The sequence below is a fragment of the Podarcis filfolensis genome (genome assembly GCF_964270895.1).
Source record: "Podarcis filfolensis genome assembly, chromosome: 7".
Taxonomy (NCBI): domain Eukaryota; kingdom Metazoa; phylum Chordata; class Lepidosauria; order Squamata; family Lacertidae; genus Podarcis; species Podarcis filfolensis.
This window is the reverse complement of record NC_139603.1, coordinates 24,835,318-24,848,443: the sequence shown is the minus strand read 5'-3', so window position 1 is coordinate 24,848,443 and position 13,126 is coordinate 24,835,318. Positions and strand designations below refer to the sequence as shown.

General features: G+C 44.0%; 1 protein-coding gene across 1 annotated transcript in view; it reads right to left on the bottom strand.

Annotated features, from left to right (window-relative positions):
- Positions 1-4,785: 4,785 nt before the first annotated feature.
- The window catches only part of TNFRSF11A (TNF receptor superfamily member 11a), a 41,985-nt gene continuing 33,644 nt past the window's right edge, over positions 4,786-13,126 (bottom strand). The window contains exon 10 of the mRNA XM_083623866.1: positions 4,786-9,063. Within this exon, the coding sequence (XP_083479992.1) occupies positions 8,657-9,063 (407 nt within the window). The 3' untranslated portion in view covers positions 4,786-8,656. The remainder of the gene's footprint in view (positions 9,064-13,126) is intronic.

Genomic DNA, 13,126 nt, shown 5'->3' with positions numbered 1-13,126 from the left:
TCACTCGCCCCTTCTTCCCAGGTGGGATGGGGGGGGACCCCATTTGTAGTTCGCCTCAGGTGGCAAACTGTATTGGGCGTGTACAGTAGTTTGCTGCAAGGGTGTTTATTCCACATCATTTTAAGAAACACAAAGGGAACAGATCAGGTCACGCCTAATAATTGCAGCAATTAGCACCTGTGTTTTATGAAAACTGTTATCAGATTTCAGCACTAAACTCTGTGCATTGGATCTCGACAAAAAAACCTTCCACTTAAAAGCCTGATCCTGTTTATGCTTCCTCAGATGCTTGTTAGCTTCCCATGTCCAGTCCTGCTTCCTGTTTCCCTTCCTGCCGTCTGCTGGTTTCCTGTGTCTTATATTTAGATTGTAAGCCTCTTTTGGAAGGGACTTGTTGAACCTGTTCTTTGTGGGGAAAACAAGGGCATATGGATGGTGCTTATAAGGATATTAACAAATTCTGTCAGGCTTTCCCCTATCTAAATCCACAGGATTACACACCCCAAGAAGTGAATCTTTGGTTTCTAACAACCAAGGTGGTCCTATCTTGTAAAGCAAATGGCTCATGATGACAAACAATAAATGCACAACCTCATGAGGGGATGTTGTGGTTTTTTGTGGAAATGTTCTCTTAGTGGTGCAGTCCTATATCGGCCTGTCTACCCAGAAGTAAGATCCAGTGAGTTTAATAGGGCTTATTCCCCATGTAGGGACGCGGGTGCCGCTGTGGGTTAAACCACAGAGCCTAGGACTTGCTGATCAGAAGGTCGGTGGTTCGAATCCCCTGCTGCTCCTGCTGCTCGGTCCCTGCTCCTGCCAACCTAGCAGTTCAAAAGCACGTCAAAGTGCAAGGAGATAAATAGGTACCGCTCCAGCGGGAAGGTAAACGGCGTTTCTGTGCGCTGCTCTGGTTCGCCAGAAGCGGCTTAGTCATACTGGCCACATGACCCGGAAGCTGTACGCCGGCTCCCTTGGCCAGAAAAGCGAGATGAGCGCTGCAACCCCAGAGTCTTCCACGACTGGACCTAATGGTCAGGGGTCCCTTTACCTTTATATTCCCCATGTAGGAAAAGAATAGACTGCCAATATTATAATGCCATTTGGAATACTGTGTCCAGTTCTGGTCACCTCAACTGAAGAGGAAAGGGTGGAGATTGATAGGGAATCAATAAGGGAAAGACAGGAGGAGCCTACACAGTGAAAGAGAAATGAAACTTAAAACTAAACTGCTGTGGTAAATGTGAAATGAAAGTGAAACTCAGAGCTCAGTGCTTAGTTTGAAGTCCACAGCCAAAATCTCAGCCAACAAAAGCAAGGGAGGGGGGAGTGGCTCTTTGTGACTGCAGTCCTGAATATCTTCCCTTGGAAATAACTTCCATATGGGTCAACAGGACTTGTATGTTCAGTTATGTATATTCCTTTTCAGTGCAAGCCCGTGTATGTTTGCTGAGTAGTTGAAGTCTCATTGTGTTTAGTAGCACTTGCTACTAAGTAAGTAAGTGTGCTTAGAATTGCACTCCTATGATCACAGTGCAAATAGAAGCCAAAATGCACCCACCCACCCATCCCTACTCCCAAGTAAATGTGATGCGATTTTATCCAAATAGTCTGCATATTTTCTCAGAAAACAAGCCTTACTAACAGGAAAAAAGGGTTTGCATCTGAGTAAGTGGGTACCTGACACGTGTGTGACATCATGTGTGTTGTGCACATGATGTCACATGCTGTGGTGGGGCGTTTTTGGAGGGCGTGATGGGCCCTGTCAGACTCTCCTGTGGCTGTGATGAGCCCAGTCAGGCTTTGGCACGCCATATGACATCATGCGTGCACCATATTGGGTCGTCCAGCTGGGCACTCACAGTAAAATATTTGTGGGTACCTTGGCCCCCAGGGGCCCCCAGAGATGGTGCCTATGGCCCAGAGAAGTGTGAAAAGTCAGTTTAGTTCCTTCATGGTATTGGAAAGTGTGGATTAGGTAGTTTTTCGTTAAAATTTGAACCAGCTTTCTCCCTCATGCCTAGCAGGGAAATGCCAAGAGTGCAATTGCCTTTTATTTACTAGGGAAAAGCAGTGGAGGTTGAAAGAGCGTCCACCTTTTGCATGATCCAATGAGGGTTTGCAACACTCCGCATTATCAGCGATGCTGCCAGGTTCCAAGATGCCCTGAGAAAGGTCTCTTCCCACCGCCACAGAGATGTTGATTGTTTACTCCTGGTGGTGGTCATGGAATTATTTGCGCAACATTGAATTGCAGTTACGTGTGACTGAAGGAAAGACACTCTGTACATACTTAGAGGCACTTACAGAGGCTTAGAGGGAACTTCAAGTACGCAACAAATAGAAGGTATAATTCAATAACTGCGAGGTGCTCAACGTGACGGCACTCTTTCTCACAGTTGTCTGGGTTCTTGAAACTATTTGCAAAAGCACACACCTTTTGCTCCCATGGGTGTAATTTTGTTCCAAATAGAGCTCCAAACTCATTTGTGAAATGCATATTTGGTTTTTGAAGAGAATCGGGTGTAGGTGCTAGAAACCAGGCAGATAAGCTCTGCTAGGAAATAGTTGAGGCAGTTCAGGCCAATTGCAATATCTAGCCGAAAGTTGTTGAGTGCAGAAAAGGCGTCTCCTGAGCTCTGCAGCAGATGAAAGAAACGGCAGATGTTCCACTAACATACATGGTTTTAAATGGTGCATGCCGCAGCCGCATTCCTGAGGTAACTGGGACACAGATGTAATCCCAGTGAGGTACCAAACTCCAGCTCATCGTTATAGCTTTTGGCTTGTTAGTCATTTGCATTCATCCAGATGTCCCTGGAAATTGTATAAGTGCTTTTCATTTCTTCTCCCCAACTTAAAGAACGCTTCGAAAGATTCATGAAGTCATCTGCTTTATTAAAATGCATTTGCTCGTGAGTGATTTATTTGGTCACTGTACAGCAAACATAAGAGAAGTGTATAAAATTATGAATAGTGTAGAAAAGTGTGTAGAGAGAAGTTTTTCCTCCTCCAAATAGTAGAACCTAGGGTCAGGGCTTTTTCCCCAGCTAGAACTCACAGGAACTCAGTTCCGTCACACCTCAGGTGGGTGCCATTGCCATTAAAAGAGAACAAGGGAGACATTCATGGTGAGTTCAGGCACCCCTTTTTCTAGAAAAATAGCACTGCGTAGGGTCATCCAATGCAGCTGGATGTTGAAAGAACCAAGGCAGACAAAAGAAAGTGCTTATTCGCACAGTGCATCACTAAAAAAAAAAAAAAAAAGTACCGTATTTTTTGCTCTATAAGACTCACTTTTTCCCTCCTAAAAAGTAAGGGGAAATGTTTGTGCGTCTTATGGAGCGAATGCAGGCTGCGCAGCTATCCCAGAAGCCAGAACAGCAAGAGGGATTGCTGCTTTCACTGCACAGTGATCCCTCTTGCTGTTCTGGCTTCTGAGATTCAGAATATTTTTTTTCTTGTTTTCCTCCTCCAAAAACTAGGTGCGTCTTGTGGTCTGGTGCGTCTTATAAAGCGAAAAATACGGTAATTCTCTCCCACAAGGTGTAGTTGTTATTGTTGGCATCTGTCTGCCTTGGGAGACAATGGAGGATTGTGCTCAGTGCATAGCACCCGCTAATCTGGATGGCTTTAAAACGGGGTTAGGCAAAGAGGATTACATTGGCTAATTTTCATGATGCCTATATGTTCCCTCCGGGATCTGAGGCAGTGTGCTGGGAATCACAAGAGTGGAAAGTGATTGCATCCTTATTTGTAGGCTTCCCATAGGCATCTGATTGGCCGTGTTAGAACAGGATGCTGGGGAGGGCAATGCTTGCAGGTTTTGTTTATTACAATCAAGCAATATATAATATAAATTCTGTGAAATAAAATTTAAAAATAGATGGGTCTTTGGTCCAATCCAGCAGGGCTCTTCTTATGTTTACAGGGATTGGATGAGAAATAAAGGTGATCTACTACTGTGCACCGTTCCTGCATCGAGTGGTAATTAAAACAACAACAACAACGTTTGCTTTTCTTCTGCTGCTGAGGAGTAGATGAGCTCATACCATCTGGTGTTAAAGACAGATGAGCGCTTAGGGCTGCCTTTCTGTTTTTACAGCCTTTTTCACAGAGATTTTTTTTCGGAGAGAGGTCTTAAGGCGTTTTTGTGCGTGCAGTAAATGTGGACCAGGAACTTCTAAAAGAAAACCCATGCCAGCCTGTCTCAGCAAAGCAAATCAAAGCACTGCTTTGCATAACCACTGAGTTCGATGCTAAACAAATCCAGCCCCCGCCCCCAAAATCCAGTTCCAAGCGCCTTCCATTTGTTAAAGCAAAAGGTTGTAAACTGAGCGGGCAGAGACACTGTTTTCTGCACTGTGCTTTGTCCCAACCTTTCCCATAATCTTCAGATAGAGATCCCAATCTGAGCATCAATTGAGCCCAACTTCTTTGACGATGATAGTTTTTTTTAAAAGGGTGGGGTCTGTTTTTGAACACTTTTTAATTCCTTTTTTAACACAAAGTTTCGAAGATGCAAATTGAGAAAAATTATCAGCATCTTAGTGTGAATTTCTCTTCATATACACATTTTTGTATGCAATTGTCCCCAATATATGCATTTTTACGAAGTATGCAGTTTGCGTGTTCTTTCCTGTAATATATACACAGACTTTAGCCCTAGTATATGTATTCTTGTGCCCGGAGCGTTGCATTGCAAAATTCAGATAAGCCTGAATTTCAAAGAATGGCTGTGTCTTGATTCACAGATGCTTTTAGAAAGTGAAAAGTAGGGAAGTAGGCTTTTAAATTCAAACTGAATTTAATTCCGCCCCGCCCCGTCCCCCCCATCTATGGCAGTTTACATCTGCTAAATTTAAAGATGAAGCATGAGAGGAGCTAACATTCAAAGGCAGCATTTCCATGTGCTTGGAAGTTTCATGTTGCACAAGTTTCCTGAGACATAAAAAAATGTAGTGGCTGAGGCCCCATCTCTGCAGGTATCACTAGCTATTACTCGTTTCTGCCTGCATGCTTGTGAGAAATGCACAAGTTCATTGGAAAGATGAGGAACAGGGAAAGAAACTAGGTGGTGCTTACTTTTTTCCATTTTTTAATGAAGAAGAAGAAAGGACAATGTTTTTGGCCACGTCATTGTTGTTGTTGTTGTTTAGTCGTGTCCGACTCTTCGTGACCCCATGGACCAGAGCACACCAGGCACTCCTGTCTTCCACTGCCCCCCACAGTTTGGTCAAACTCATGTTCGTAGCTTCGAGAACACTGTCCAGCCATCTCGTCTTCTGTCGTCCCCTTCTCCTTGTGCCCTCAATCTTTCCCAACATCAGGGTCTTTTCTAGGGAGTCTTCTCTTCTCATGAGGTGGCCAAAGTATTGGAGCCTCAGCTTCAGGATCTGTCTTTCCAGTGAGCACTCAGGGCTGATTTCCTTCAGAATGGATAGGTTTGATCTTCTTGCAGTCCATGGGACTCTCAAGAGTCTCCTCCAGCACCATAATTCAAAAGCATCGATTCTTAGAAAACTGAAAATCCTTAGAATTTCACCTTCTCCCCCCCCCACCAGAAGTCCCCAAATATCCCATCTCCATCTTTTGCAAGGAACAAGTAGGCCAACGAAAACACAGAGGGGCGATTAAGCATGCTTTTTGCATGGCGCAATGGGTCAGTGCCTCTCGCTGTTAACCAGAAGGTTGGTGGTTCAAGCCCCCCCCCGGGAGGATCCCTGCATTTCAGGGGGTTGTTCTAGATGACCCTTGGTGTCCCTGCCAGCTCTATGATTCTATGAAAACAGTATTATAAACTCCTCTTCTTGAAGTGAAGCAAGGCATAGTTTCCTCTCTAATGATTATTGATAGGCTAACCATTTCTCTTCATCCCCTCTTTTCTATGAGATGCTTCTTGCACTGAGTTCCGTAAGGGTATCATCATATATAAGCTAGGTTTTATATCTATTCCAGACTCTCAAAACTCCAAATATAACCTTGTCACACCACAGATACCCATGCCCTCAGCAAGGCATATTTTCCTTCTTCAGTACCTAATGCCGCTGTCTCATATTCACATGAATAGGAGGGAGGGATGGAGAGAGGCCAATGTCCTCCCTTTTTTTAGGGCATTAAAGTGCATGGTGATGAGTCAGCTGCGTCAGCTGAGAAGAAGAAGGCCAGCAGAGGGCAATGTGAGTAGTCTTGTGAGCATTTTTGCTCCTGACTGATGAGAGTCTGCAACGGAAGGGTTTACTTTACGCAGCCAGTGGAAGGCGACCCAGTCTTGGCAGAAAAATCTTCCTTCTCCCTGTTAAGGTCAGGGCAATTTGAGTCCTGTAATATGGGCAGTTTCTTTAGGCCTGTAGGTTGAGGTTCTTGCACAGGCTCTTAAGAGGCTCCTCTGAATAATAGACCCTCCAAGTTTCCCCATTTCCCAGAGCCGATCCTGGATTTACATAAGACGTTCCGTAATCCGTAATTTACATAATCCCGTAATCTCCTGCTTAGGACATCCCTGTTTTCATCGGTGAAATGTTGGAGGGTATGGAGTTATGTGACCCACAAGCCAAGGAGATAAGTAACTATACAACTTTTAGAAGACACCTGAAGGCAGCCCTGTATAAGGCTTAGGTTTCTAAACGTTTAATGTTTCATTATGTTTTTATATATGTTGGAAGCCACCTGGTATAACACGATAGTGGTGGGGATTTGATGAGTGTTGGGTGGTTTGCTAGCAGGTGAGGCTGTACGTAAGGCTGCTGAGCACCATGGCACAGCCGTGTGTGTGTGTGTATCTGTATATATCTGAAAGGAAGCAGGGATAATACCTGAAGGAGCATTTCCACACTCAACATTTAGCCTGGACACTGAGATCTAACTCCAAGGGCCTTCTGGCAGCTCCCTCACTGCGAGAAGTGAAGCTACAGGGAGCCAGGCACAGAGCCTTCTCAGTAGTGGCACCCGCCCTGTGGAACACCCTCCCATCAGATGTCAAGGAGATGACATCTTTAGGAGACATTTGAAGGCAGCTCTGTATAGGGAAGCCTTTTAATGGGCAATGTTTTATTATGTTTTTATATATGTTGGAAGCTACCCAGAGTGGCTGGGGCAACCCAGTCAGAAGGGCAGAATATTAACAACAACAACAACAATTACTATTATTATTATGGAACAGGACATCCCTATCTTGGAGGGTATGGAATAAATCTCTTTTTTTATAAAATGTTTCCTCATTCTTGTTGATTGTTACTGGACCCAGCAACATGACACCCACAGGCATTCAGAAAAGAACTGGGGCAAGGAAAAGGCTAGTGGGAATTTAAAAATAACCAAGGCTTGGGAAGAGGAGGAGTCAGAGCCAAATGCAGCTGGTAGCCCCCTTCCTTGGTTATTTGGCGCCCAGCCCATCAAACTTGATGGAACGATATTAGCTACAAATAAACTATGGCTGACAGTCTGTGCTAAAACGATGTTTAAAATTTTAAAATTCAGAATCCGAGGCTATGCAGCAAATGAAATATTGAGCAGTGGAGCTGTTTTGGGAAAAAAACCCATTATGTTCTGCTCAAACAAACCAGTCTTCTCCAAGGCTGAGCTCCTGGTTCTGTAAGTTTGCACCAGAAACCAGCTGCACAGAGCAGTGATTAGCAGGAGCCTGCAATAGCCCAAAGCCAACCAAGCCTAGACCCAGAGTAGCTCTTGCAAACCCCTTTAAAAACTGGATTTGCTTTTAAAGGGCAAGGTGGTGAATGGACATTTAAATAAGAAAACCTGTCTGAAACCTGTCTGAAACCAGTGGCGTCTTTTCCATAGCCAAGGTTAACCTCAAGCCTATCAAATGGAAAAAAACACATGACTCCTGTTTAAGAGACGGAAGGGTCTGTCAGTTGCGGTTCTCTGAGGTCATCATTTCTCCAGTCTTAAATTCAGTTCTCCACATTTATGCAGCAATTCGTGATTTTACAAAAAAAAACAACCCTATAAAGATTCTTCAGCATTTTAGTGCAATCTTCTCCTAATAAACACATTTTTCTCTGCCGTTTTGACTAATCTGCCCATTTTTGCAAGCTGTTTCTCCTGATATTGTGCATTTTTATATGTTTCTGCACAAAGGTATTTATTTCTATACACATTCCCCGCTAAGATATGCATTTTTGTAAACATTTGGTTGGAGAACTGAAGTGCACCATTTAAGTAAGTGTGGATTTTGAAAGACGGCTGTGTTTTGGTTCTCCTATTGTTCCAGAAAGTGCAAATTCAACTTTAAAAGCAAACTGAACAGAGTTTCTCCCTAACAGCCGGTCTACCGTTCTAACAAGATGCAAGACGAGATAAGTTTGGCGATATGTACAAGATGCTCGGGAGCTTATTTCCCGAGACATTTGGAGCATTTGGAACAGCAGCAATGCCTCTTGCATCTGAATCCTGAAATATTCAGCTTGTTGTGAGAGACGTACCCTATAGCACCAAAGCGTACTGAAGTTTCCTGCTTCCTTTTATAGCAGAGGGATCGTCATCCAGAAAAGACCCTACTTCTCATCGGTCCGCCGCAGCGTTCTGACGACGACAACAAATAGAAGATTGCTACCCAGGTGCTGTTTGCTAGAACACATTCAGTCATTGTGTCCTTTTGACCAAATGCCAGAAACCAGCAATTCAGGCCTTGGTTCCATCAGTGCAATGATTGCTTTAGAAACTGCCCTGGCTTTCCCTCCTCTTGCACAGGCGGCGAGGCCTCACTAGAGAAAAGTTTCTGACTCTCATGCATCTCTTCTTGAGCTATAGGCCCAGCAGTTCTCTTGTACTCTCCCACAATGCTCGGCGGTTCATCACCCACACTGTGATACGAATTCATCTCAGCACATTTTTCCTTATATTGGCGAGCGTTGCCCACAAAGGTCTCGCAGCGGTCCAGATTTTCCTCTTGCACTGGGCTGCCCAGGCTGTCGTCACTCGATCCGGGAGACATAGACCCTTCTTGGGAATTCTGACTCACGTAGACGACGATGATTTCACCTTTGAAATTCATCACTTGCCCGCTTGAAATGAATGTAGAGTTGCCATTTCCAGTCACATTTCCTAGAGAGGGTGTTGGAACAGGAGGAGGAGAGAGAGACACACACATTTTCCCATTAATATATGGGCACTGTAAGGAATTTACAGTGCAGGAGTTTACAATCGCAAGCAATCAATGAAGATCCAAAGTAACAGATGCAGAAGGAGAATGCTATGGACAGGCCAATGCAGATTGAGCTAAAATGCTGTTTTCATAAGGGAATACTCAAGTTTCTGGAAAACCTCTAATTCAGATGACAACTGTACAGCTCCCGCAGATCAATGATAACAGCCTTTGCAACTGATACTGACAGAGTGGTTTACGCTGCACCAGAACAAGCAGCGACCTGTACTATTGAAACCAAAAGTTTCCATTTAGTGTTGATCCATTAGACCAGATGTTTATATGGCAAGTGATAATTTTAAAGGGCAGTGATAAATGTCTGATACAGAAAAAAATCAAGAGGGAGGGGGAAGCTTTGGGCACCCCAGTCCTGGTCTAGAGGCTTCAGACTTCTGCAGTCTTCACTTTGTTTACTCAAGGCAGGGGTGGAAAAGCTGTGGCTTTTTCCAGATGTTATTGGACTACAACTCCCATCATCCTCAGCCAGTGTAATCTATGGTCAGCAATGATAGGAGCTGTAGTCTGGTGACATCTGGTGCACCACAGGGTTCCCACCCCTGATTTAGAGGATCAGAGGGGGTAGAGAGGCTACAGGTTTCTATGAGCCATGCTCCTGTACAGAGCATCTTTAAGATGCTAAGGATCATGGGAGATGTCAATCAACTTTACCAGATGCATCACACATGTGTAGAGGGATCCAAGGTCAGGTCCCCAGAAGCCTGCATGCTTCATGCCACAAATGAGGTCCTTTCAGCTGTTCCTTTCTAGCCTTTGATAAACAACACAAAGTGGTAGAAGAACTAACTAAACGAATCTTGCACCAGACGTGAGCTACAGATTGCGGTACCTGATCAGAAATGAATCCATGGATAATTTCTGTCTCTAATAGTTAGGGTCAGAGTTTAGGAAGAGATTTGTACTAAAGGTACAGGACCCCTGGATGGTTAAGTCCAATCAAAGACTATGGGGTTGTGGTGTTCATCTCGCTTTCAGGCCAAAGGAGCTGGCGTTTGTCCACAGACAGCTTTCTGGGTCATGTGGCCAGCATGACTAAACCACTTCTGGCACAACGGGACACAGTGACGGAAACCAGAGTGCATGGAAATGCCATTTACCTTCCCGTTGCAGTGGTACCTATTTATCTACTTGCACTGGCATGCTTTCGAACTGCTAGGTTGGCAGGAGCTGGGACCCAACAATGGTTGCTCACCCTGTTGTGGGGATTTGAACCACCAGCAGGGCAAAATTTTTAAAGCTACAACCTCTGAAAGCAGTGGGACTTACTTCCAGGTAAATGTATGTAAACTGTTTTGGATCCTAGAACTCATTTTTAATCCATTGCATCATAGGATAACTGTCAAGACATATAATGTACCAAACGATGTTATGGTTGTTTTTCAAGAGTTCACATACAGAACAAAAAACAACAACAATTGTGACTAATGCTTTCATCTGGTGAGCTGAAAATCTTAGTTTGTAATTGGTAAAGGGATTTTCTTTTTATTCCTTCTCCACCACCACTACCATAACATTTGGCCTGCCAGCTAGCTAGCCAGGGCTGCAGAATGCCAGAGAATGGGTGGAGAGAAACCACTGGCACCAGCATGTGACCGTGATGGGTCTAGACCATTTCCAGAATCTCAGGAAAAAATAGAAGTTCCTGGCTCATTCATAGCATCCTTGAATTAACTGCAAGATTAATAAGCAGGGCAAGCCTTACTCTAGGTGCCTCCAGACTGTCAGTATTTTGTAGGAGGGATTCAAGTGTGTATTGGAACTTTAGATTTGCACCATTAAAGTGGATTAAAGGGCTCTGTCACCCTAGGGCAACAAATAAAAAACAAACAAAAGCCGGATGCTTTTCATCTTGGAAAGCGATAGGGAAACACACTGAAAAGTGTGGAACAAATGAATGATGAACAGGAAGCCCTGTAAACACCCTGCAAGCAAATCAGAACAAATGCTCATTGTCATATAACCACCCTGTAAACAAACGAACAAATGCTCAATAAAAGCCTGGCATGGTCTAACCACTGCGTAAGCTTTGTGTAAGCAAATCAGGATGAATAAATGAACAGTTCCTCTGCAGGAGCCCTGTGAAGCATCATAAAGGTATTTGCATTGGATGACATATCCCAGGTGGGGTTCCATTTTGTTGCCTCCAGCTTCCATTTCTGTATGGCATTTAAACAAAAAAAGAGAGCCAAGGACAAGCGCCATTTTGAAACTTCAGAGTTGAACATATCTAAGGCTCCTACTGCACAGCCTTCATGTGATTTGTCTCCTTCCTGTTATGCACTGAATTTCACATTTATCGACAAACTAAGTTAGGAGTAGGAGTGAGAGAAAATGTATGTGAGCATAGCATCTGGGTAAAAGTCAGATCCCATAGAATTAAAATGGATCCCCCTGATTTTGTATGCAATAGCCTGAGTCTCAGAACGTGGGGTCTCAGAAAACAACAACACAATAACATAATCAGTTAAAATCTTACATTGGTAAACTGCATAAATTCACAGATCTGGTGCTTGCTAGAACCACAAAATCATCAACCTACACTATGGATACTCATGGGATCTTAGGAGATTTACACAGGAATGGCAATTAAACCCACCAGCAATTCACATATCTGGGCACTCAGAGAGGAAACCTATCATTTGATGGTGGCTTTGAATGGTTCTCTTGTAAAAATCATCAAAATCCCTAAGAATTTGTATCAGATCCACTTTTTTTTCACTGAAAGACACCAAAGCTTTGATTTTTACAGTTCAGTCAGTAAAGAAAAATACAATCTCTGATTTGATGAGAGTTGGGCAGGAACCTGTGAAATAAAATTGCAGTTTCAATAGGATCCATTTTACTGGATCTGATGTGTGTTTGTGTGCAATACGTGCATATATTTTCTCTCTCTGGCCCTCCATTCTTGCTCTTTCTTGACCTTTAGGGCATCCCAGATTGCTCTGCTTTCCCTCTCACCCTCCCCTTTCCTCTTCCCTTTCTGTTTGGTTGTTCAGGTGCTGATCTCAGTCTTGAAAAGCACACTGCGCTGAAAAAGGAAGTGAGGCACTCTTCCCATTTCCTCTTTCCTCTTTATGTGCCTTTCAAGGCTCAGATCAGTAGCCTCGAAAAGCACATAATGGTGAAAGAGGAAGTGAGAAACATGTTGCCCTTTCCAACTTCCTCCTTTGCTCTACGTACTTTTTCAAGAGGAAAAATGGCAACACACATATCTAAAGGGGCAGTGAGGGTGGCACAAAGGCTCTGGGGGTGCCAGGGGAAGTTCCCAAGGATGCCAATATGTTCATGGGCACAATGCTGGCCACTCCTGTTTTCAATTTCAATTTACACCAGAAAAAGAGGAAGATTTTACCCTTCAGTCAAGGGACTGCTGGGGGGCAGGAATTCTAATAATGATGATATGCAGGACTTTTATGGACTGGATCACTCCATACATTAACCTCCATTGCTCACCTTAAGTCTGCTTTCAAATGAATATCCCAAAAAAGAAAAAGAAAAAAAGAGTGTCTGTCTTAAATGGTCCCCCCAAGTCATGATTCTTGTTTAGTTGCCATAAATATGATCTGTGCAGAAAATTTTGAAAAACATATGGGAGGAAAAACCAAAAGCAGATTAGCTGCCTGGGGCCTAAGGGGATTTGTTAATATTTGGATGTTACTTTCCAGTAGCCTACACATATTTCAAAGCTGCCCCTGTGTCCGTCATGAGTAAGAACGCAACAATGTCTTTGCCTGGTCACATCAAACATCTGTCTAGCCTGACACATGTCTCCTACAGAGCTTTGCAAGTTGATGACCCAGGTAGGTACATGACAGAGATGGCCACTGTGATGGCCTGGGATTCGGACTCAGATGCTGAACCTGAGGGATCCCAGCCTGCACAGGATTCCCCGCCTCCAGAACCAGCTGAGCCAGGGCTGGGGCATGAGCCTGAAGGGTCCTCACC